General features: G+C 30.7%; 3 protein-coding genes and 1 long non-coding RNA gene across 4 annotated transcripts; 1 reads left to right on the top strand and 3 right to left on the bottom strand.

Moving 5' to 3' along the window:
• Window positions 1-236: 236 nt before the first annotated feature.
• LOC106795213 (uncharacterized) lies at window positions 237-3,819 on the bottom strand. The gene is made up of 4 exons (XR_003263353.2): window positions 3,640-3,819; window positions 3,015-3,190; window positions 669-860; window positions 237-564 (listed from the first exon to the last, which is right to left on the bottom strand). It is a non-coding gene; the product is annotated as an uncharacterized lncRNA (long non-coding RNA).
• On the top strand, window positions 3,185-6,419 carry LOC100811282 (inactive TPR repeat-containing thioredoxin TTL3). Its single transcript, XM_003537521.5, has 5 exons — window positions 3,185-4,546; window positions 4,643-4,838; window positions 5,030-5,202; window positions 5,368-5,701; window positions 5,883-6,419. The coding sequence occupies exons 1-5, from the start codon at window positions 3,624-3,626 to the stop codon at window positions 6,003-6,005; spliced, it is 1,749 nt and encodes a 582-aa protein (XP_003537569.1). The 5' UTR covers window positions 3,185-3,623; the 3' UTR covers window positions 6,006-6,419.
• A 1,722-nt stretch (window positions 6,420-8,141) lies between these two features.
• LOC100793024 (PLAT domain-containing protein 3) lies at window positions 8,142-9,231 on the bottom strand. Its single transcript, XM_003538579.5, has 2 exons — window positions 8,926-9,231; window positions 8,142-8,851 (listed from the first exon to the last, which is right to left on the bottom strand). The coding sequence occupies exons 1-2, from the start codon at window positions 8,986-8,988 to the stop codon at window positions 8,360-8,362; spliced, it is 555 nt and encodes a 184-aa protein (XP_003538627.1). The 5' UTR covers window positions 8,989-9,231; the 3' UTR covers window positions 8,142-8,359.
• Window positions 9,232-21,265: 12,034 nt separating this feature from the next.
• LOC100794430 (probable trehalose-phosphate phosphatase J) lies at window positions 21,266-24,401 on the bottom strand. The gene is made up of 12 exons (XM_006591448.4): window positions 24,225-24,401; window positions 23,853-24,113; window positions 23,574-23,714; window positions 23,400-23,471; window positions 23,171-23,263; window positions 22,977-23,039; window positions 22,779-22,880; window positions 22,560-22,637; window positions 22,376-22,445; window positions 21,991-22,061; window positions 21,738-21,830; window positions 21,266-21,631 (listed from the first exon to the last, which is right to left on the bottom strand). The coding sequence occupies exons 2-12, from the start codon at window positions 24,096-24,098 to the stop codon at window positions 21,569-21,571; spliced, it is 1,092 nt and encodes a 363-aa protein (XP_006591511.1). The 5' UTR covers window positions 24,099-24,113; window positions 24,225-24,401; the 3' UTR covers window positions 21,266-21,568.
• Window positions 24,402-27,242: the final 2,841 nt, after the last annotated feature.

Raw genomic sequence — 27,242 nt, 5'->3', positions numbered from 1 at the left:
AAGTATTTATTAAAATTTTCCTATATAATACTATCTTCTATCCTTTTTATAAGAAACAAATGATAATCTAATTTCTTATAAAAAAAAGACCATAGTATTATTTCCGTAACTTATAAATATTTTAAAGACATAATTGTCTATTTGTATATTTTTACTTTGTTCCAAGTGAATAAATGGAGGGAAATTGTTATTAATTTTCTCACCAGCGTTTATATTTAAACATTTCTCTCTTATTTATTTAGTTTTCATATTTCTTTAATTCTTTCTTAAATCAGAGTGTGAATTGAATGGATAGCCTTGCCGAAAAGATACCATCATTGAAGTTAATTCCTATCCAGAAAGTCTATTTCAATGGTGATGTACTACCCAGTGCTACTTACATGTTGACGCCTACACATATATATAGATTTCTTTATTCCTTGAAATGTACAAATCAATACGCACACATGGCCCTTCCATTAATCTGACCAAAACTGTTGAGCTAATAGTGTATTGTTTAAGTTACTTGAACATGTAAAACTACTTTAATTTGTATTAACTGGATGTGGTCACCGTCCCCTCCACCTGCAAAGATAAGTGGTAAATCAAAGAAAGATTGGGAAATGATGATGGGACCCCTAATCTAATGCCCATTATTGTAAAATTGATGCTTGGAATCTTGGACATACCCATTGTTCTCCACTGATCATTGCTGATCTTCTGATCAATGGGATAATAGAATGCAATTTTTATTTTTGGACTGGGGGGCCTCATGCTCCTACACTTTGTAATGCTGCCACATAATTCACATGTGGGGTTGTAAAATGCCTGCATCTTTTTTCATTTATTTCTGCTTACTTTGCAATTCCTCGTAGAATGCCCTTTCCACGTATGTACGAAGCAACGAAACAAATTAAGGATCAAATGCTTTAATTTATAAAAAAAAAATGTTATTTTGACTAAAGCATTATTAGAATCTATATTTTGTTTAAGTCATAGTGTTAATCAATTAATTAGTAAGGGATAATTCATGTAAAAGAAATTGTAAGGGATAATCATATATTAATATCGCTGGACCTAATTTTTTAACTTTTTCAGATGATGCCGAAGATCAAGGGGACAAACAATATTATACTTTACTAATTTTTGGTACAGAGTATTTTTTTTTTGGTAGATATACTTTACTATATATAATAATAATAAAAAAAATTGTGCTTTTCTTTTATAAATGAGGGATACAAAAAAGAGGGAAGAAAAAGGTAAATGATATGTTGAAAATAAATAAAAAAATGTTATATAAATACCATATCTTTTGCTATTTTATAAATATAAAATAAATGTAATGAAGGACACTCAAAAGTTAAAAGAGGTAATCTGCATGTTGTGCAGGTCGCGGATGCAAATAAAATAATGTTGTGCCTTTTTGTTTGGGAAAGGGTTACGAAGTTTTCTCACACAAGAACTGCGCTATATAAAAATACCACATTTTAAAAATATTAGAAATAAAAGTATAAGTAATTAAGAATAGAAATAAAAAATAATATAAAATAATATATTATAATAATGATCAATTATTTCAGAAAGTTATCAGTTGAAGAAAAACATTAACATAAAATAAGTTAAAATTATTTATAAATTAAAATTTTAAGGAAATAAAAAGTGCTAAATAAGTTAAATAACGATATGTAGTTATATTCACATTGTCACACATGAATACTCGAGGCATTAATACTTAATAGTTAATATATATGCGTTTTTTTTTCAATCGAACAATTAAAAATAAATTACTCGTTATATAAGAACATTTTTAGTGGGGACTAGAAGTAACTAGGGATTAAATTATTTTTAAAGTAACTTTTTTTTTATTACATATATTCTAAAAGTAACTTCAAAATATTATTCACTATTCTCATTCTTCATTTCCTTTTATTTTATTAGATATTCTTTTTGTTACGCAGTTTATTAGATACTTCCGTTAGATTAAAAGAAAATTAAAGATGAATAAATTATTGATTTGAGTGTCACTAACTCATTTTTCTCAAATATTTAAGTTTATATTTTACAAATCAAAATACATACACTCCATATCAATGTGACTGTAAAAAGAGAGGAAATTATAAAGTTAAAACATAGAACATAAATATCAAGTGAAAACATATGCATACATACATTTCGTATATATACATACATCTTTTCCATTTAATACATGTATACATTTCCTATATATACAACCATACAGAACATATCAAGTGAAAACATTTCTTATTATGAGAAATGATCATTATAAATCGAGATCACACATATAAATGGGATGATCAAGATTAAAGATTAGCTAGTAATCCTGAGAGGCTGTGACAATTTATTGTAGTGTTAGAATTATATTTACTGAAAGTATATTTAAAAAATACATATATTTCAAGTACAAAATAAAATGATTCTAACATTGTGAAGTTATTTTTGTTCGCAAAATATTTTTTAATACTTAATTATATTTTACTAAACTTATTTTGCAAATAAGAAAAAATATAAAACTATTATCTACTAAAAAAATTATAAATAATTAATTCATTTATTTATTTGCTAAATTATATTTTTGATCTTCCTGCTCAACCTCATGATTTTGGTCCCTTGATTTTTAATTGTAGCATTTAGTCCCCTAATTTTATAAATTTGTGGTTTAGATTTTCCTGATAGATTATTAACTAATAATTATGATTATTAGATATATTAAATTAATTATAAATTATAAATCATTAAAAACATTAATAAATGACTATTAATCCTAATGTGATGTTACTGACAATAAAGTCTTAATGGGGTAAAAGAGATGCTTGCGGATAGAAAGGGGAATAAGATGTTATGAAAAATTATGATTAATAATTTTTTATTCAATTTTTAATAATTAATAATTTTGATTAATTTATAATTAACTTAATAACTCATCTTGTCGGAAGCATCCAAATTATTCATTTATAAGATTAAAAGATCAAATACTATAATTAAAATTTAAGGAGATTTGAAAAAACGAAAATTACCCTTATTTATTTTGTGGTTGTCATAATGTTTGACATGTAGAAGCTGGAAACGTGTAAGGCTCAAATGCTTCTTTTTTTTCTTCCTGTGGTGTTGTTTTCTAAATGAAGCATTGTCATTTCTAAAATTGTAGAGATCCTCGTTAAGCCTACGACCGAGTTTGGTGGTTTTATTTTCTCTGTCAAACAAAGAACCAAAAAAACAATTGACAAAATAAAATTAAAAAAAAAATCAAATAAAAGTAAAAGAAAGAAAGTTTAGAGACAAAAAAAATTGAAAGCTTGCTATTCCAATGTTTATGTTACAATAAAACAGTGAAATTACCCATTATTATTCCTTCCCTCTCCCCAATAATTTCCTCTCTCGATCATTCCTTCAATCGAGATAGAAATACAAAAAAAAAAAAACATTCTAGGGGCAGCCTCTCCAGGAGGAGGCTTTGTTGATTATCTCCTGGATTAAATTCTAATAGTAAAACAATTCATTTTCTCTATATTTCTTATTTGCTAGGACATGTTTTCATTTAGCAACCAATTTTCTCTTGAATAGCTTAGGAAGAAAGTGATCTTCCATAACATATAGCAAATCAATAGAACTGGAAAAAAAAAAGAATGGGAGGCAATTCACCTGAGAGGAAACCTGGTTGTGGCTTGATGACAGCAGTATTTAGACGAAATAATCCATGGTCACGCAAATCAGTCTCTGCAGGTTCTTCTCCTATGGCCCACAATTTTGAAAAACCATCTAACACTCAAGATTCAAAACGGAGACATGGAGGATCTAATGATTTTGTTCCAATTAAAGAATCTTCACATAATAATAACAACAATGATGTTACAAACTACTCTTCTCGTTCTGTCCCCAATCCTCAAAGGCCAACAACACCACATGTTGTAAGCCAAAGGAAACCACAACAAAATCGCGATGAAACAACAATGGGAAAAGGGTCTTCACCTTCACCCACTCAGGGCTATATCAACCAAGGCAAAAGGGTACCAAAAGAAGCTGTTGGAATCTCTGGTGAACTTGAAAGCATGATCAATGAACACCTAAAGTCCAAGGGAAGTAGTACCCTTGGTAATTTAGGTAACCTTAGGCAAGGAGGAGTAGGACCAAAACATCACAATGCTTACAGTGAAATGGATTACTATGCTAGTAATGTTGCTAGTGGAGGACACACAAATCAAATCACAGGACGTGAATATGATAAAACTAGTTTTTATGGCAAGGAAGCTAAACCAAGCAAGGAACAATCAGGTTCACTGTGTAGGGCTGTGTCTACACGAATGGATCCTGAACAATTGAAGATAATGGGCAATGAGGATTACAAGAATGGAAGGTTTGCAGAGGCATTGGCTTTGTATGATGCTGCCATCGCAATTGACCCGAATAAGGCTTCTTATAGGAGCAATAGAAGTGCTGCATTAACTGCTCTTGGAAGGCTTTTGGAGGCTGTTTTTGAATGTAGAGAAGCTATTCGGATTGAGTCTCATTACCAAAGGGCCCATCATCGGTTGGGAAATTTGAACTTAAGGTAGCTATGCATTTTCCTACTTGCATATTTTACTCTTACTTTTCATTGGTGTTGTTATTTTGTTGCCATCACTCATTGTCATGTATTTTCTTATAGATTAGGAGAAACAGACAAAGCTTTATATCATTATAAACAAGCAGGACCAGACGCTGATCCAGATGAGATTGTTAAAGCAAAGACACTCCAAGTATATCTAAACAAATGCACCGAGGCTCGTAGGTTCGGCGATTGGATCACACTTATAACTGCAACCAACAATGCTATATCATCTGGTGCAGACTCTGCTCCACAAGTGAGTTATTTATTTGTTTATTTTTTTTATTAGCAAATATTAACAGTTAATTTGTTAGTTTTTATTAGTAGGAGGAATCGAATCCACGATCTTTTCCTCCTCAACAAATGTATTAGAGATTTTCTTTTGTTTGACTCACCTATACGTGTTTGTGTCAATCGTGTTGATATAACTCTTCTTTTGGCCTTAAGATATATGCATTACAAGCCGAAGCCTTGCTAAAGCTTCATAGACATCAAGATGCAGACAAAGTAATGTCAAGGTGCCCTAAATTTGATGTTGATCAGTGTACTAGGTTCTTTGGACCTATTGGTAATGCAAATTTGTTGGTGACACGGGCTCAAGTTGATTTAGTTGCTGGCAGGTTAGTATTTTGTTTCAAATTATAACAAGAAATCTCAAACATTTTTTTTTCATGCTCTTCTACCACAAAATATTATTATTTACCACAAAATATTATTATTTCTCTTGCGCTCATTCATTAACACTTAACATGTAATTTGTATCCATTCATTGATTGTGTTGGTAGATTTGAAGAAGCTCTGGAGGCAGCACAGAAAGCTACTAGGTTGGATTCTAATAGTAGAGAAGCAAATAAGGTGATGAGAAAGGCTCGAGCTTTGACAAGTGCTCGTGCAAAGGGAAATGAGCTTTTCAAGGCATCAAATTTTCATGAGGCTTGCATTGCCTATGGAGAAGGCCTTGACCATGATCCATATAACTCTGTTTTACTATGCAACAGAGCTGCTTGTAGATCAAAGCTAGGCCAATTTGAGAAAGCAATAGATGATTGCAATACTGCCCTTAACTTACGCCCGTCTTACATCAAGGCCAGGTTGAGAAGGGCAGATTGTAATGCTAAGGTGACTCGCCTAATCCACTTCTATTACTTATTGCAACAGCTTCTAATATATATATATAAAACTTGTAGTTGTAATATACTAATATTAAAGATAATGGTTAGTAAATGTATCAAAACGGTACGTGTTTTTAACTTTGGTTTTCTAGTGATGTGACTTTGTGATATTTATTGTGAAACCATAGTTGGAAAGATGGGAAGCTTCAATACAAGACTATGAAATTTTACTAAAAGAGACACCGGAAGATGAAGAAGTAAAGCGAGCATTGATGGAGGTCCAAGCACAACTTGAGAAACAGGCAAGGTGATGAAAGAACTTGAGGACATGAGATATTGTAAAAGTGATCCATAGTTAGAGGGAACGAAATTAGAAATGTAGAAGATGAAGATGAAGATAAGACATGGAACAGACATCATGTGTGAGTGTGACAAGTGTCAGATTGCAAAAAAAAAAAAAGCCTTTATCTTCGCTACCAAAGGCCAACTTTAATTTCTTTTTTTATTTTGGGAGAAATTGTACAACACTTGTCTTTGAAGGATTTCAAATATGTACATTAGATTTGTAAATTGTAACTTGATGGGTTTTGCTAGTTTCATTTTTTTTTTCTCACCCTTCTTTCTTTTCCTTTGGAGTAGAAGTCATCTTTGCATGCTTTTTTTCCACATTGCGTTATTACCAGATTTGTGACATAACATGATGTTTAACGAGGAGAACATATTGAAATAAAACTAACATTTTGGTTTTTGCTCAATGAACTGGAATTGGCTGGAGGAAGACTGCATGTGGAGGACGTTTAATGTGTTTCCCTGTTCGCCCATTTCATATTTTTAATGATTTCATTGGGGGTAAATTTACATTCTTGTATTGGGTTTCTCTCGGTCCGACCGTAACTGAGAATATGAGCATGTAATTGTAATGTTTTCTGTTAATTTGTGAATAAAAAAGAAAAACTGCAACAAAGGTCATGGGGATGGGGAGTTGATGTGTTAGACTACTACCCCAGCTCCTTTTGTGCACAACTAAGCTAGTTTCCTCTCGGGAATTGCTATTCTAATCTACACTTTAGCTATTCACATCCCACGTGCTTCAAAAATTTTGTTAAATGGAAATTCATTTTGGTAGTGCTAAAATTTTACGATTTTTTGTTAATTAATTATAGAATTAAGTTATTTTAAAAAATTAATCAAAGTAATGGTAATATAAATTATCCTTTTTAAAATTGAAATTAAATTAATTAAGATACAATTAATCCCTTTTAATAGTTTTCAGTAGCATATAAATTATATTTTTAAATTAAAATTGATTTAATTTGACAGAAGTTATCATTTATAAAATAATTAAATTAATTATCATATGAATTAACCTTTTTAATGGTAATCAAATTAATTATGATACTATTTTTTACCATAATTAATTCCATTTCAATTAAAAGGGGTAATTTGTATCATTATTAATTCAAATTTATATTTAAAAATTAATGATATTACTATTATTTTTATTATTATTAAAAAAAGGTAATGTGTGTTTTCATTAGGATGATTTATATCATAATTACTTCAAGAATAGTTTAAAAGGTATTTGTTTATAATTAATAATAATTATTTAAATAAAATAAAAAAAATGGATGTTGAGTTAGAGGAGGTGCAAATAATAGACAAAGAAAATATGTTTTCATTGTATAAAATATACATCATAAACATATTTTTTTATGTATTTTTAAGAAGAGTGGGTTGGTGAACACTTTTTTAAAGAACCGGAGGTATAAATAGCAAAAGTGGGTGAGAATAACAAGTCCCGTTCCTCTTCTTTTTAACCCACGAGTTTGGGCCCTCTTCTAGTATTTTCTTACATTCCAAATTCTTATTAAATAGTTTCTTTAACTCTAGTTATTAGCTTCTTTTTTTTAAAAAAAAAAATTATGCAAAATAAGTTTTTCATTTCATTCAATAATTGAAATGAATGACAATGCAATAAAGACTCATCATTAAATTATATAAATTAACAAAAAATAATTAAAATATTTAAATAAAAAAAAGTATATCAATAATCATTTTAAATTTCATCAAATTATTGGATATATATTTTTTTATTTACAAATATAAACAAATGAATGATATATATATATATATATATATATTAATTAATTAATTATTGAATAGAGCTCTAAAATAAATAAATTTAATGCCAACAATTAAAAAAATCGTAAAAATTAAATGTAAGTCACTAAAATGACCCATAAACCAAAATAAAAATATTAAAACTATAATTATTTACTAAAGGGTTTAATTTAGATGATTGAATCTTTTGGTATGAATGTTTGGTATCGTGTTTAATTTCAAATAAAAAGTATAATCATTTTTTTTCTTTTTTTATAAGATGCTTGTGGTCACACAACACATTATGCACCTATCATTTACTTAAACATAACACCAACACAAAAAAGTCCAAACCGCATCCTCCTTTATTCAATAATAAAGGATAAATATATAAATTGGAACTTCTAGAGTCTAGACTCATGAGCCCAGTAAACAATTCTGTTCTAGCGAGACAGAACAAGCTTAAGGAGGACGCAAGTACAAACCTCACCAAAAGTATTATGTCCCAAAAAACATATGTTTCCCAACAACACTACCGACACTCAAGTAGAGCAACCAACATAACCTAGACGCGGACGGTGGATTCCAGAATAGAGAAAGCAGGCCCAGCCCGAGGGATGGCAACATCGGTGAGCTGGGCCGGGCCCAAGTTGTTTGGACAGTTGTTCCTGACAGCCCAGAGCTGATACGGCGACGTATCGGTGGCGAGCCACTGCTCAAAGGTGAACTGCTGCTGAGAACAAGGCGCGTGGACCCCAGTGGTGGTGACCTCGACGTAATTAACGTACCAGCCGTGATGGGGCCCCGACCCGTCAGAAGTTAGGTTGGCCTCGCAAACGGGTGCTTCCAAGCAAGGGCCTCTACCACTGAATATGTCGAGGTTGCCCCGCTCGTAGTAGTTGTGACCCGGATCCATTAACCCGCCCCATGCCTCGAGGTTGGTGATGTATATGCCGTAGCCGGACTTGTCGTATAGCTTCAGACCAATTACTGAATCGGTGCCTCCCTTGATGATCGAACCCGTCCGAACGTACACCGTGTACACGCAATCCTCGTCCTGCACCCAATCAGTGACAGTGATAATCAGCAAAAACAGATGAAGAAGGGTAGCGAGATTTTTATGAGGCTTACCGATCTAACTCTTGCCAAGAAGCATAGCCAGAACACAAAGAGGAGAAGCGCTTGCCTTGCCATCAGAGTACAAATGTGCAATAGTTGATGGGCCTTTCATAAATACGGGACTGCTATCATTGCATATGGTGGATAGGGACTTAATTGCCCATCATCTTTATGTTTATCACCACTTATAATAATTATTTTTCCAAAATCTTCTTCTTCTTTTGTGTCTATATTTTGGAAAAAAAAATGTTTATTCTTATGCCCTTCTCTAGTCCTCTCTTCTTTATTATTATTATTATTTTCGTTATTTTAAAAAACAAAGTGAATACTATATTTCCTCCCGTCTTATACATAAGAAGTAGAAGAAGAAGAAAAAAACATATTAGACTAATTATAAAATAATAAATCACATTTAATAATATTAATTTTAACCGCAAAAATATTTTTATTTTTAATTTGAAAATTGATATTAAGAATATAAAAAAATCATTCAAACTAACACTTCAATTAAATAAATAATAAATAATGTTTCAGAGATAATAACATGATAAAAATATTTAAAATTTTCTTATATTTGAGAACAAATATTTTCTTTTCTTATATTTATTAATGTTATAAAAAAATTATATTATCATACGATCTCTTTTATTTATTTTTAAATAATACCCCAATTATGGAAAAGTCAGAAAAGGAAAACAGTTTTTAAGTAATATGGCATAAATTTCTTACTTATGTGTATTTTTTTAAATTATTTTAATTAGGATCTTTTATTATGTTGGGAACTCAGTCCCCTTTTTACAAATTCAATGTAGATTATCAATTAATCTACATTTATTGAATACTTATGTACTTTATAATCATCACCATTGTTATTTCTTTTCTCTTGATTTAAAGTTTAACAATAGAGTAAATTGTAGCATTCACCAAAAAGAAATTTCCTGTCCTGACACTTAGGAAGTCTATTGTGTTCTTCTAAAAGGGTAAAACGAAAAAGTGTATAAATAACTAGTGAGTTTGTTTCTTGTTGCATACTGATTTGTTTCTCTGTTGCTTCACTTTCAAAAAAAAAAAACTGTTGGTATGAAACAAGTTTAAAATACAAAATACCAGTAGATTATAAATCATTTTTAATTACTTCTAATTATTTCTCACAAATTACGATGATAAAGTCAAGGATAGATAAGTGAAATCTCCAGAACTTGGGACCCATGGGGAGCATATGCTGCTCATTGCCAAAAGGTTCCATTTATATATCATCAGCAGCATATACCGACAAGAGACACGTGTAGTCTTTTTAGAAATTCACATGATTTTTTAAGCAAAGAAATTCAAATAATATGTGTCTCTCTGTTTTTTTTTTTATGTATAAAAAAAGTACAGTAACTCTTTTCATAAAGATGTGGTATAATGTCAAATAACTAATAATATTAGTATAATCATTTCAAATAATTAAAAGCTAAATTGATTAACTTGGTTAAATAAGAAGAATGAGTTATTATAAATTTTTTTACTTGTTTTGATTTTTATTGATAACAAAAAAAAATTGTGAAAAATATCATATAACTTTTAAAAAACTTATAAAATCTCATACTAATTATGCTTGATCATAAATGTATGTAATTTGCTTTTATATATTGAATAAAAGAAAGAAAACGAAAAAAGAAAAAGAGAAATATTCCATCAGAAGTAGGGCAGCCGACTTCCGTTGTTGGGGACCGAGCAGTTGCTGACAATAAATGCATCCCCATTCCAAGCTTCAGAATTCATTTCCGTAAAGAAAAAATAAATCGTCTATAATTGGAAATAATATTATTTTATAGAGAAATATAATTTTTAATCTAATTTAAATATAAATAATATTATTTTATTGAGAAAAAAAAATCGTCTATAATCGGTTGTCCAAGCACCGATTTCTAAACTGCAAAAAAGATCTTAGTTTAGAGATGGTTTCTGAAGAATCGATTTTTAAACTAAGGTAAAAAAAAATGATACGGTTCATGTTAAGAAATCGGTTTTCCAATAATCCATTTCTTAACCTAAATAATATTTTGTATCATTGGATTAAATATTTTTTGGGTTGTTTTATTTGGATAAATATTTTTTTTTATTTGGTTGAAAAAATATGTGTTTTGTTTATGAATTTGCGATGAAAAAGTATCACTTCATTAGTCATTAAGTTTTACTTTTAGCAAGTTTGCTAAACCTTGAGATCCTTCAGAGTTCAGAGCCTTCTCATCCAATTGACTTGCTATCAAAGAAAATAACAAAACAAAAGGCAACTAAAACCAAATCGTATTTTCCTTTAAATAACAAGTTTATTAGGCTTCCCACACTATGATTAAGTGAGCCAAGGCCCACTAGGAGTTAAAAACATCAAGATTTGGACCTTGGGCCCATTGAGAAGGTTGGAAGACCTATTGGACTGGCGTTAGTTTTTCGTGGGCGACCAACTCAACACGTCCAGGCGATTTCTTCCTGCACCCACGTTTTTTTCCTACACCTAGCAGATTTTGGACAATTCCGACATTGTTCTTTATGTATTAGTCATACAGATTAACAATTCATATGATCCATACAGATTGTTAAAAATTTGTTTTTGAAAATAATTTAAAATTAATAGTCTATGCAGGTTTCAAACTCGTAACTTTCACGTACATATATAACATTCTAACCAACTGAACTAATAAGTCAGTTATATTATAAAATAATTAATGTCGTATATATAATATTAAAATTTCTAATGTATATTTAATAAACATATAAGTTTACATAATAAATTTTGTAACAATCAGTTTTGATCTTATAATATATTTTTTTACATATATGAATTTTAAATAAAATTCATAGCTCAAAATATAACTTTTTTTTCTCATACATTTAAATATATAAATTTTTTTCTCATAGCTCAAAAGTTTGCCTCAAGAAAAAGTCAATAAATAGTACTAGTATTTGATTCTCAATTTCATATATCATCACCAAAAAAAATCTCAAATCTATAATCAATATAAAGTAAAGATTATAATAAAATCCCTGTTACGACACCCTTTCTTATGACAAGGAAACCCAAATCAATTTCAAGCAATTTTGACGATTAATTAGGACGGTACATGGATATATGGATCAACATGTGAAAGTTGTAGCAGTGCAGTTGTTTCATGATGAAGATGTAGCATTAGCGGAGAGATATGTAATAACATAAATCGTTTGGCCTTCATGTTTACATCATGCATTACTAAGATTCAAGCAAAAACAAATCTTATGCAAAGGAACGTGTTATCGATGTAAAGATAAAATTTATTCGCAAAAAAAAAAATGTAAAGATAAAATTTATTCACGTCTGTTGTCATATTCAATTTTAAGAACGAGTGGTCCATGTTATCAGTCATGTCCAGGAAACCATAAACTCTCTTGAGGTTTATGAATTTCTTATATTGAAGATTAGATTTGGGCCTTGAGAATATATAAAACTGGGCCTAGCTCGTTTAGGAAGAGACAATAACTTTCTGCACTCCCCGAATTATTTTCAGAATGATCATTCTTCTGAAAAGTGGATATATATATATATATATATATATATATATATATATATATATATATATATATATATATATATATATATATATATGTAATTAGAATAATTAGAATACATGTAATTAGAATAATTATCATTAATTTCAAAAAATCTGAGAATTACACATCTTAATCATCATAAATACAAATAATTAAAAAAAAAGTTTAATGATTACATGAAGTAAAGAAAAATCATGTACATTCATATTTTAAAATAATTAAAATAAGATCTAATAATATGTATTTATTATTTTCTTTAATTCCTCATAATAATTAAATGTTCTTATTTAAGAGCATCTCTAATCTAGTTGCTTATCTGAATCCTTAAAATTAAGTCACTGAAGTTGCTTAACTTGAATTTGGCATTGGAACAAATGAGGTGGAGTTTTTAAATAAAAACTATTATTTGTTCTGGAATATGGTCCCCTTTTGGTTGCTTGGCATATAGGTGGGTTCATGGTGACATGTTCCTGTCCGCAGATGATTTCAGATGAACATTGATATATTAACTTTTTGTGATAAATAAAACAGATTTGTAATATTTTTATTTTTTCATATTGATTTTTCAAAATTAAAATATATATGAATCAATATTTTAGTTTATAACAATAAGAATATATTTAAATAAAAATATAAAGATGTGTGATCCATTGTGTGAACCACTAAAAATAAGTTAAGAACCCAAGTTAAATTTTATTATTGAAGTTAAAAATAGTATAAATTGTTAAATCTTATATGACAAGGTTCTACCAAGAAAGAGTGCTTTTTTTACAAACCCAAGAAAGAGTTAAGAACTCAAATTAAATTCTTGTATAGAAGATGTGTTAAGTAATTAATTTATTGTAATCATAAATGTTCTTATTTGAACATAACAAGGAATTAATTTAATACAAAATATTGGAAAAAATAAGTTAGAATCTTTTAACATATATTAAGAAAAACAATTGCTCCGAAATAATGCTATTTATTAGTGATGAAGTTTATTAAAATATTCATTTATATATAATTTTTGTAAATTAATACTATTTTATTTTAAAAATGAGCACTGGTCCATGTTGGTGTTCATGCATTTCGTGCCATGTTTTTTCATAATGAATAGCATTTTTATTTATATAAATGCATTATTAATTTCAAAACAATAGTATTTATTAATTAAGGAGTAAAATTGGAATAAAAGTTTTAATATTTATTTAAAAATTGAAAGACAATCATTATGATTTAAAAAAAAAATACTAAGACACCCTTAATGGAAATGGAAGTAGTTTTTATATTTTATCTTTATTGCATGCACATTTTAAAAATATACTTTATAATTTTTTTTTGTTAAATATTAATTTATTAATTTTGTTACTTTTATCATTAAAAAAATTAATTTATATTATCTTATGAGTTATAAAATTAATTTGATGATTGAACGAATGAGAAAATAAAACATCTCTTTTAAGTAACAATCACTAACATTGAACTTTAATAGAAAACTTATATTTTCTCGTTTTAATGTTTACATAATATCTTCAAGAATGATCTGAAGGATACAATCATAAAGCAGTTTATTGTAATCACTATTGCTCTGGTAAAATGCGTGCTAATGAACAGTGATAAATAGTACTAGTATCAGAGAACCCAGCCCAAAAAGACCTGTTCCAGAATATCATGGATATTAAATACAGTAGTGATATCATGACGCGACATCTACGTTAAATAATTCATGAAGACATAACGTGCCATGCAATAGTTCCCTATCGTATCCTAATTTGTAAAAATTGAGGAATGGGTATAAGCTCATAGCATATTCTTGGTTGATTGTTACCCGATTGAAAACGTTATGGTAGGTAACAGTAAACTTTTCCGCAAATTTTTCCAAACTATCGGTTAAACTTTCGCTTGTTACGATAGAACAAATTGTAAGGATTCTCTAAATATTTTTCTATTGTTTCCAAGATATGGTTACTGCTCCTTTAACTTTATTAACAATAAACTAAGGTCAATTTGGAGAATTATTTAGCAGCCTTTGTGGAAATCTCTTTACGTAACTGTTCCCATTTAAATTAATCTTCAACATATCATAAGTTAATTCATATAACAACTGATTTTAATATGTAAAGCTCGTCCAATTACTAACTAAGCCGCAAGCCCGAGTAATTGTTTAGATATATAGTAAGTGTTATGAAAGGATTTGATGTTTGACGAACATTCTACAAACTTGGATAATGTAATTGACCTACTATTCAAATTGACTATTTTTATTAATAAGTCATTGGAAAAATTAACATACGTGCATGTCGAAAACTATTTTGGTTTGTCCAAATCATTTTATATACAAGGCCGTCAATATAATTAATTGACCGAAGTTGACATAAATTAATCTTTGGCAGTAATTTAGAATACAATATTCAGTCACTGACTACCAAGACAATAGCCTATGAAGACCATCTGACTTGGCAAATTTTGGCACTATCTAAGGTGAATAATCCAAATCTATAATTATAACTATAAAAGGTTATATCTAATTCCTAAAATTACGACTTTTGTGTGTTCACTTTCTACAAAATCGCTGGCTGTGCTTTGTATTTTTATCCCCTTTTATTTCTATTTTGTTTATTATGAGCAATACTTCACAATCATGACAAGTATTGAATATATATTAGATTTTCAGATGCTTTCACACGGTTTGTTCTAAATAAAAATGCCCTTGTCAATTAAACAGGACAATCTCAATGTAACTGGAATTGTTCATGGAACTTGATCGGATAACAGGCCAGAGGACCCCAGTGTTTTTTAGTTATAAAAAACAATTAAGGTCTTTTTCTTGTTTGAGTCACAGTCAAATGTTAAATATAGACATTTTTTTAGCAAAAAATAGAATTTCGATATGGCACCTGTAGGAAGTAGTGATTAATTATCGTTATGGACAGTAAACGGACATTAAAGATATATATTCTCTATCTAACTTAAATTTAAGGTTAGAATTTGAAAGTTGAACCACTTAATTAAAATATTTAAATTATTATAATTTGTGATAACCAATGTTGGTATATAGGAGTTGTTCTATAAAATATCATATTGACAACAACTACAATAAGATAAATAATGCATGGGGAAATCAGGAGGAGATCGGATTACTTAAGGCACGCTAGCTAGACACTAAGACTCGTAATTAAAAATTATATAACTTAAATACGCATATACATTATAACTTCTTTCATGACTCCCTAAAAAGAGAAAGAAAAGAAAAACACCACATGTGAGCTTATGCGAGTGGCAGAGCAAAGTGAAGTGATTTGGAAGATAACCCCTTGATGTAATAGAAGCAATGCATGCCATTAATGGCTGTGGATATTATGCAGATTTTAGAACTGCTGAGTGAGATTTGGTTTTCTTTATCCTATTGTAAAGCAAGTTGGAGTTTATATCCAAGAAAAGAAAGTGGGAAATAAAGTTCTCAGTTCCAGTCATCTTAAAATATATTTTATTTGCATGATGATGACAACAACAACAAAAAAAAAACAATTAGCAAATGGGTAATAGCCAGATAATTATTGCAATTGATAGTAATACTTTAACAAGCTGATCAGATTTTCATGTTGATAGTTAAATAGTCAAATCAAAGGAAGTTAAGTACGGGCAGTTCATCCAATAAGGGCCGACCAACCCAACATCGATTTGGCGTTGGCAAAGTCGCACATATTGACAAAAGTCGTGGATAAGGACTAGTCTCTGGTTAGCAATGCAGACTGCAAATTAAGGCCTCAATTGTTATTCCAATTACTACTTTTTTTCAATGTTATGTATTTCAATCTTGTTTTGGTTTGGTGAATGAGTATATCAATTTTAAGAACTAATATGAAGATTTATTTTAAAAAAACAATACTCCTTATAAGGAGAAAAATGCATTCCAGAAGGCAATAAACCCAAAAGGAGTACTGGATTAAAGGAGTAACATCTTCAAATTAATTTTTCATTATTGAGAAAGTTGGAGTGTTGAAACTTTAAAATAAGCATGCTTTGTTCTGAGGAGAGGGGCCTCCCTCCCACCTTTTCTGATTGCACTAGAGCATGCACTATTGCACATGCATGGTTAGTTGGAAAAACCTTTTCCTTTTCCTCTTAATGGTTAGTGGAAGCAGTCATTGTAACAGGAAACAATGTTTTATTCCTTTTCGCTGGGATTTCTTTGTGATCCTCTTTTTGGGTTCATTCGTGTCCGTTTCGGTTGTTGCATTTGGAAGTGTATATTAATTGATGATAGCATTTGCGTGCTTTGTTCCAATATATTTATCGTAATTAAAAGATTCGGCTTTTAGCTAAATTCCCTCACCCACCTGACTGTGAATTTTATAAATCACATAAAGACACAAGTCATGTTTGATGCTTTATTCTTCATTTCACTCATTTATGTTTTATGCTATTACTACTTACATTGTAATTAGTTCCTTCCGAATATGGTCATGTTCCCCGTACAAGTTGGATTTCAACAAATACTTCTTGTTGGCAGACATTCACTTGGATCCATCGTCCTATATAATATGAGGAAAAAAAATTATGTATTGATGGTCTAAATTTTTTTACACAGTAATTTAATACTAATTTATTATGTATAATAAATTTGTTAATTTTTAAAATAGTTATTTTAAAATAATTTAAATGATAATTGATGATTAAATTACAATTATATATATATATATATATATATATATAAACATTAAATTCATATAATATTTGGATAAATGCTTCTTTTATATACATATATTCCACGTGTAATTCATTGAGCCATTTGCTTCTATACCCCCTCTCCCACCTTGAATTCTTTTGCGATGATAAAGGCCTAGTAGCTTTTATATGTTATTCCCGTTGCAATCAATCAGTCATTTATCAACACGTATGATAAATAACTAGAGTGGGAAAATAATTGCTTCAATGCACGTGACACTGTACAATGGAACATCATCAATCAGCCACTGACACATTTTGGAACACTGCTCGTGTAGTTGCACTCGATCTGTAACCTGGAGCTTTCAGGCACTGCAACAACGAGTATTAAAACCAGTTATATATACCCTATAAAAACTAGTGCCATTGTTTTGTTCCCCATTTTAAAGGTATCAAGGGATCACATGGAGGCCCATGTGACTAAGGAATTTAGACTTAGTATACACAACCAGTGAAGTGTTCAACTAAGCCAATTCTTTCTTGATTAAATTATATTATTGATGTGTGTGTACTTGTATACACATACTAAAATGATTTTTTAAACAAAAAAATAAAACAATTAGTTATATCTGGCCGCAAGTGACAAAAACCATGGTATTCGCAGCCATTTGTGGGCTCGACCCTCAAAGCGGGGACCAATCCCCAAATTAACCAACACAGGTGATACTGGGCATTTTCGTTTTCCCATAGCAAGAACCAAACACGTGTACTCAAGGACCATTGCTAACCAGCTAAGCTTCTGACAACAATGTCAATGCCACTTGCTACAGAAAATTTTACTTATATTCTCAATAATTATGTATTAGCTAGCTCTTGATATGATTTTTGTCTAAGATTACATGTATTTTTAACCTCAGATAATCTTATTTGAATTCAGGAGATCATTATAGACAAAGAAATTCTTATTCCTAGTATGTAACATAGCTTGAATTAAAAATTATTAGTGTTTTTTATTGTCAAAATTAAACTTAAATAGATAATACAAAGTTTTAAACAAATGCTAATACAAAAATGAAAAGTTTTGACAGAAAGTGTTATTATTGCACTTCTAATTTTTAATGTATCTTTATTATGTTTTTAAACAAGACTTTCTATTTACTAATTCATTAATCAATATTCATAAGATATTGGTGAACATCCTTAAAAAAAGATACCAGTGAGCAAAACTCAATTTAATTATTGCTTGTTATGCCTTCCAAAAAGGATTTATTAGTGTTTATTCTAACTTAAATAAGAGTCACTAGTCTAGATGTTAATGATCTTAAACAAAAAGTAAAGCATTTAAACAAGTTTATTTAACATTGTAAAAATACTTTTAACTTATTGTAATAAATTTTATAATTAATTTTATAAATAAACTCACATTTAATAAAATCTTATTTAATAAATACTTAATATTTTTTATATAATTGTGTCCTAACTACGAATATAATCAAGAATCATTTTTATGAGAAGGTATGCGAAGTGATGTGAATTTCTTTTTGAAGAGATATGTGATGTGATTAGTTATTATTCCAATGAAAAGATGGTTAACCCATTAATTTCTATAACAATACTACAATAGTATATGCACACTTACAAACACAAATTTAACATTCTTCCAAACACGCATTTGACACTCTTAAAAAATAGGGATGATTCGTGGTGAGTCCTTAAAATGACTTACAAGTTTTTATAATGCACCAGTCTGTGAACCTGGTAACTCAACTTGCAAGATTAAATTATATCAATTATAAGATTTTATATCTGAATTTTGTTGATACCCTTTCACTAAGAAATTTTTCTATACTCATCATTGTAAATATGCAGTGACTTTAGAACGAAATAATTTTCTTGAATTTTCAATATTTAGTAACATTTTGGGCATGCCAGAAACTTTATTTGAACAAAAAATAAAGCGGGGGGGAGTACAATTGGTGGAGAAAGGTTGTTCCACTTTTCCTACTAGCCAATAATTGAAAGTTACAAAAAACTTAGTATAATTCAGCTAAGACATCAATCAAAGAGAGAAATCTAGTGGAGTCCATCTTTCCACGTCCGACAGAAGGTGAAGGTTGTCAATAGATGGAGCAATGTTAGCGTCTCTACTTCAAATATCTCTGTTATTCTTCCCATCAAACATCTACTTTTGAGTGGATTCCAACTCTTCTTTCAACCATATGGATTCCCTAACCCAACCCTTGAGTTTAACTTTCACTAACCTAACCAAATCATTAAACTTCCTCGTTTAATTTCCTTATAATTTTATTTATTACCTTTCACCCTGAAGTGGGTTACTTAAATCTTAAGTACCCAATGAGAAGTCCTTGTTTCTCTCTTTTCTTTTTTCTTTTGCCAACTTTATTGCCTGCATATATAACATACATAATCTAAGCTATAATGTTAATCTCAGTGTCATTACATTATGAGGTAGATTTTGGCTATGTTTCTTGTTTAATACAGGCACAGCTTTTTTGCATGTGTATAATATCTGTGGTCAATTTACATGATTTGTGTTTACTTGAATCTTTTATAATAGTCGCGGCAAGGTCTTATTTTATAAATAGTGCCAACTCACATTTCTACTTAAACAAAGCCGGCATTTGGTTCATAAGAAAGTGGGACACCAAAGTATAATGGAATTATACCAAACCTTTCTCACCTTTCCTTCATGAAAAAAAAAAAAGACTTAGCATCGGTATCTGTTACCAATTTGTGAAATGAACCACCTTTTTCATACATGGGACACCAAGATTTGTTTTCGAATTTATGGCCAACCCGCATGTGATTTAAAAAGTTAATTATCTAGGCAATTGGAATCTATATTCTCTAAATAATTCAGAAATGCCTATTTGCCCACATTAGATAACAGTGAAAGATTGTTGAATTAGAATCAAAACATGACTTAATTTATTGGTTGTAACTACCAAGTCCATCCAAACTTTCTAAACCACTATTTAAATATTCTCTTGCTTTACCAAATATTGATCTAGCTATCAAACAGCTCATGCATAGTAAAACTTACATCTTGGTATTCAATTTTATGACCAAACGAGTGACTATTAGAGTATTAGTATTACTCTCTTTTCTGTTGCTTCTCTGTCTTAGTTTGGTTGGTCTACTAGCAGTACATGAATCTATGATGCTATTATCTCCAGAACTAAAAGGAGCATTTGAAGAAATGTCAGTACTGCTGACAGAATGAAAGACATGAGATTTTTTAATCTGGGGGTAGGGACAAAGAAACATTGATTCAAAGGTTCAATAATGACATAGCATACCGTTCTTTGAGCACCAACCCGGCCTAACCCACAACTGCAACTTTTGAGTCAGCTTCAGAAGCAGGAAATTAAAATCTTGTGACAATGTAGTTGACAAGGGTCCATCTTGATACTTGAGTCTCCAAGTATTCAATCCATAATCATTAATGGTGAATTGGTGATGGATCTTATCTCCAAGTTAAGGGTATCTTCTTGATCTAGGAAGTCTGTTTACCCTACTATAATATATTGCATATTAGTTCTGGTTGATTATGCACGTGTGTGTTAAGAAAACATTACATATTAATATGGATGATTGTAGAGGTTGACTGGCATTGTTTCTCTCACGGTTGTGAATTGGAGCCAACAATGAACCAAATTAACGCTCTAAGCTTTTAATCAGCAACTAATTAAATTACCATATTGGTTTCTCTTACCAACAGAAGATTAATGTCCATTATTATTTACTATATATTGGGCCAAGTCTAACCAAGACAAAAAAATATCCTTGCAAGAAGGAGACCAATAATTGAGATTGATTGAGAAAGAGCTGCATCAATTCAGCCATGCGCCCCCTTTCTCTTATGTTTTTTGTTTTTTGTTTTATTAAAGCAACAGATATGATTGATGCGAAACGACCTTACCCCTTTCACTTCATGTTCCAATGGTGAACACAGACTATCACTTCATAAGGTTATTCAAGGTGTCATAATCTAATAGCTTGTCAAATTCTTTTTCCATGGACTATTTTGTAGAGGAGAGGAGCTAGAGGACAAACAAATAAGTTTTTCGAAGGTAGCATGGTAAGAGTGAGACAAACAACAAAATCACGATTGAGAAACCATACTTACTTAATCATAGTTTGATCCATGTAACAAGGAAGCGAAATTTTAATCCATTCAGACTTGCATCTGAAGGCTACATAAACTTTTTTCCCATGTACTGAGTAATACTTGGCTAATTACATGAATGTGGACGTCTTTCAAACTAAGAAAGACACTTTTGTCTTTCTATTTCCATACACTTTTGTTCTGACTGAACAAAAAATACAAAACATCCTATATTCTACCCAAGCTGAACTTCTTTTTCATGGCAGGGTAGGGATGTACATGTCATTTCATCTTTCTCATTTACACTCAGGAACGTGCTCGCAGGGACACATGTTTCCACTCCACCAAGCGTTGAAGAAAGTTCATCACCTGCATGAAATAAATACATGAGTACATAAAAATAATCAGTTATATTTTAGGCATAGGATACAATGGAGCAAAAATACGTGAAGTAAAATATAATAATTCTGCTTACCTCATTGGGTTCTTGCAAAGAGTAAGATGCGCTTGTGTCTTTCGGAAATTTGGAGACAAGAATGCCAAAACCTTGTCCTCTGTCTCTTAATTTCTGCTCATTAAAAAAAATTGAAACCCTTTTAGTTTTTTAAATCATCACAAATAAGATAATTAACTTACACAGACTATTGGCCTCTAGACTAAATAAAAGAGCTGGATTTTTATAGAGAACTTTCTATAAAGAAATAATAATAATTGAGATCTTTGGATACCTTGAAAGCATCTTCATCGGATCGATCATCGCCAATATAAACAGGAAAGACATCACTACAGTTGGCCAAACCTATTGAAAATTATTTGTAATTTAGATGATGGTGGACAATTTAAAACAAACTTTAATAAAAATTAAGAATCTCATGTAGTCATGTGTTAAAACAATGTTCAAATGAGTAAATTAATCACGCAGGGTATGGGAGTTTCCTTTAATTATTTGTAAATAGTCAAAGCACTTCAGAGTTATCCAACAACTGAATAGCACAGAGCCACAGACATATACGTAACTTTGAGCCATCATTAATACATGTTTTATAAAAGAAACATGTTAGCACATGTTCAATTGTGGCAATAAAACGTAGAGTGTGTTAGACTAAAACTCACCAAGTGACTCTAATAAAAATTCCAAGGCTTTCCCTTTGTCCCATTTAATAGTGGGACGAATCTCTAGCACCTGTGTAAAACACATGGCAATGAAAGTGAGTCATCTCTCACTTCTTTCAAACTAAATCAAACTCCCCCTAAAAAAATAGATAAAAAAAAAAAAGAAAACAGAACCATGGCCCACCTTTCTTCCTTGGGTAAGTCGAAGTTTCGGGTACTCCTTTAAAACTGATTTCACTTGGCGTGCCAGTTCACTCCATTTCTATGTATAGTGCATTTGGTTTAGACTTTTTCATGAACAGAGAAATAAATAGTCCATATAATAATAAAAAAATTGACAGGAACAAAAACACAGCAAATAGCTACAAACGAATGTCTAAAATTCATAGCTTATAGTTTGTACCTTTTCATCAACACAACGAAAATGAACAGAAAGACAGAACTTGTTGTTCTCAACCAGAGCTCCAGGAGTTGATTTTGTCTTTTCAACTAATTGTTGATACACCTAAAAATTTTGTATCCAAAATAAATTACTTTTAACATTCTAGAAACAAAATCCATTTTGATAACTAAGAAAGGGTTAATATACTAGTAGACGAACCTCATCTATCATGGGAAGAAAATCACTGGCAGGTTGACAAAGGATTGCCTCAGCTTTGCTATCCTATATAAATAGACCGCAACAAATGCAAAATTATTAGTTCTCATAAAATTTGAAAAAGATAGGAGTTAGGAATTAAATATATGCACCATACAATTAATAAGCCGTACATACACTACATCTAACTCACTCACTTTGTTGTATTTGGAGCTTCTTGTTGGTCCTTTAATATCCATGCCATGGCTTCCTGCATAATATAGCTCTGCCAAGCGAACAAAATTGTACACCTATTGTTTCCAAAGCCATCATCATCAAGTTAATACAAAAAATTAAAAAGAAAAGGAAAGGAGAGAAGGGGATGTACACAATAATAAAAGCACGGAAATTTACTCTAACCAACTTCCGAATTAATATTGGTTATACCTTGTCTTTGCATCTGCCGGTCACTATAGCAGTAGGGAAACACCTAGCAAGTTTCCTCACTGTTTTTCTCATCTGATACACACAACAAAATTTTACGTATAGATTTAGTATATAATAATAAGTCCAAGATAAAGTTCAAATTCAAAAAACATTAGAAGTAATAATGAAACTAACCGAATCAGACATGAAAGCACGGTCAGGGTCGTCAACTATAGGAGACAGCGTGCCATCATAGTCCAGAAACATGACAATTTGTTTTCCCTTTGACGCGTCAATGATTTGGTCAAACATGTCTAATGCTGATGGATGGTGAAGCTGTTTCATAATTACAAAAAAACATATGTTATGTTACGTGTATGATTAATTAGCAAAGTCAGATAGAGATCCACTATTTGGAATTTGAACATTTTTTTTTTATAAAAAAAGTGTTTTGATAAGAGTGATGGTTCTCACAATCCAAGAGTTATGCTCCTGAGACAAAGAAGGTGTGGATTTATGATGGGTTGGAGAGGAGGCTCTCATGGACTCAACCCATGCATTGATTCTTTGGCCTCCATTGATTTCAAGGTTCTTCAAAACCCTCCTCCTTGGAATGGAAATGTACCCTCCTGGCGCCGCCGGTGGCTTTTGTGTTGTTGAGAAAACCGTTAAGGAAACTCCTGATTTAGTATCAGACACTACCACATTCTGCTGCGTCATTTTGACACAATCAAACTGCAAAAACAAAACCAACAACAACAACACTCACGTATGTTTTCAAAAAGGTATGGTATGGTATTGGTTAATTATTAAAACCAAGTCTGAGTGAGTGAGACTTTAGCTTACGTTTCAGAGAAAGTACAAGTAACTAACTTCAAGTGTTGTTGTGGTTTAGTTATCGTGTGCTGTTATGGCAGAATATGGATCAAAGAAAGAGATTAATGAGAGGAAATGAAGAGTGAAGAGAAGAAAAGGAGTGAGAAATGGAGAGTGTATTGTGTTGTATTGTATGTGTGAGGGAGGAGACAGAGTCCCCTAGCACTGAATTTATAGTTAAAAAAAACAGAAGCTCCAAAAACACTTTGATGGGACCCACGAGGGCCATTGGAAAGTAGCTGGGGCCCACAACTTTGCCAACCCCCGATATCCCTGAGGTCCCCACCGTAACCATCTTTCCTCTTTGTTACGTGTGAGAGCATAGAATAAGGTTGAACAAGCTACAATTTGACTATGGAAGATGGCTATGTGTCATGTGTGTCTAGATGTGTCCGTGTAACATTTTAGTGTATGGGAGTATAATATCAGTATGTCTCTTTAAATTATCGCAAGAATAATACCTGTGCATGTCATTATACATAGGTATGATGTGATAGAATTAAAAGTTTGAGTGAATATTTTTTTGGTAAAATATGTTAGGACCAAAACTTTAAATACCCTAACACTTGGGCAATTCAGTGAAAAACCAAAAACTTTTGAATTTTGCCAAATTCTGCTTTCAAGCATGGTTAAGGGTAACATACAGATCATAAAGTTATGTTTATTAATCGATAGGAAAAATTCGACAAATACACTAAACCGTGTAAAGTGATAGAATGTAAAAACTAAAATCATAGTAAATTTGTACAAATATTATTCCTAATAGAATTTATATTCGATACTAACTCAGGAAATTATCATTATTTAGACTTAACTTTGAAATGATGGTAATGATTATCAAAAAAAAAAAATCAAACATCGAACATAGAAAATAAAGCAAAGCAAATTGAAATTGAAAAATCAAGGATCTGAAAGAGACAGGGTAGAACCCCCTAATTCACTCCAATTAATAAAGTATATATTCTAAACTCAACTTCTAATATCTAATTAAAAATCAATTAAAGTATTAAGCCGAAAAATTACTAATATATCATAATCATCAATTCTTATCCCTAGGATATCAACACATATGGTTAATTGCTTCAAAATTCAATGCACCAACTACTTCCCCAATTGTGAATGTGAATCTAACATTACTCCATATATTTTGGAAGCGAACTCTTAACTGAAAGATAGCAACTTGAATTAAGATGTCATAGAATTCAAAATTTTGGGATTCCTTATCCCTAACCTTGAAAACTAATTACACGTCATAAAAGAAAAGAAATAGAAGATATGGAAGAATGCTATCAGGATTCAGTGACCTTGTAAGTTTATTCCTCAAGAAGTTCCCAGCTCTAATGTTATAGGAGGAAGATAAATGGGGAAAAAAAATGCTAAAAGTCCTTCTATCTTTGATTAAATTCAATTATTTATAGGTTTTCTCGTAGTTGTTAGGGTGGTCATACTTTACTAGCACTCTAGCTTTGTCACGGACTACAGATACTAACAATGTAAGTTCTGGAGTAATTATATGTAGGGGATTTCCACATAGTTGACTTTGATATAAATAATAATGTCAATTATATGGTAATTACTATTAAGAAAATGGTATTTAGTAATTTTTATTAATATTTGAATAAATATATGATCCTCTCTATCATCTCTTCATGATTATTGAGAACAAAATATCAAAACAGAATCACAAATAAAAAAGAGAAAATATATAAGGGTTTAGATCAATTAAAATTAAAATTTTAATTATAGTTAATCCCTACAATTAATGGATTCGAACACCCCCTCTTAAGTTGGTGCATGCATATCACATATTTCTAATTTGTCAAGATAACTACTAAGGACCTTGGGTGCTAATGTCTTGGTTAACATATCAGTAAGTTGTTGTTCTGATTTTACAAAATGAAAGACAATAATATTATTTTCAATCATTTCTTTAATGAAATACCTGTCAATTTTCACATGTTTTGTACGATCATGTTGGACAAGGTTGTTAGCAATCTTTATGGATGATTTATTATCACAGTAAAGCTTCATTGCATCCTTTTATTCATATCCAATATCCTTCAAGAGACTTTTAATCCATAACAATTCACATATTCCAATTGTCATCCCTCTAAACTCCGCTTCAGCACTTGATCTAACAACTACTTAATTGGGGGTTGTCCTCTATTAGTACTAGGTGGAAGAGTGTAAGGGTTCACTATAGGATCAAAATTTGGGGTAAAAGAGACATTACATTGTATATCAGTGGAAACATAGTTTTGTGTATCAGCAACATAATGAAAAGGAGTAAGAGTTTCAAGTGATAGCTCTACAGAATTATTTTCGGATTGGATCAACAGTGGATTTGAGGTTGAAGGAGAGATTATACTATCATCTTCGACCATTTTCTCATTTACATTATTCTGAATTTGATCTTCCATGTTTTCATCTCCATTATCTTGAATTCCATCCTCTATTGTTGTTGGCATAACATCAAATAACTTGATATCTTGGTCAAGTCTATCATGATTCTGCACCTCCAAATCACACCCCATTTGAGGTGAAGAATGAAGTGTTTTCTCAAGGAAAAAAACATTTCATGCTCATGAAATGTAACATCCATTGATACAAAAAATCTTCTTGTAGATGGATGATAGGCCTTATATCTCTTTTGAGTGGTGTTGTATCTGATAACTGCGAAATTTGAGTTAAATTGATAGTCAGTTTTGGCTAATAATGATTGTAATTTCTTCACTTTACTATTGTTTTTAATGAAATAATGAAAAAATTAATATCTGTGTAATTTTTGATAAGCAGAAGTCAAAAGAAGAAGATTTCAAGTGCTTTAGAGGAAAATTGATGCAAAAACTGGAAGAAAAACCTCGAATAAAAGTTAAAACAATTGGACAATTTGCTTAGCGTGCAATCCAGGCTTAGCGCACGCCCGCGCTTAGCGAGCGACCTCAGACTTAGCGCAAAGAAGGACTACAAAGAAGCCCAAAGGCACGC

Source organism: Glycine max, chromosome 11, assembly GCF_000004515.6.
Source record: "Glycine max cultivar Williams 82 chromosome 11, Glycine_max_v4.0, whole genome shotgun sequence".
NCBI lineage: Eukaryota > Viridiplantae > Streptophyta > Magnoliopsida > Fabales > Fabaceae > Glycine > Glycine max.
This window is presented reverse-complemented; position numbering and strand designations above follow the sequence as displayed.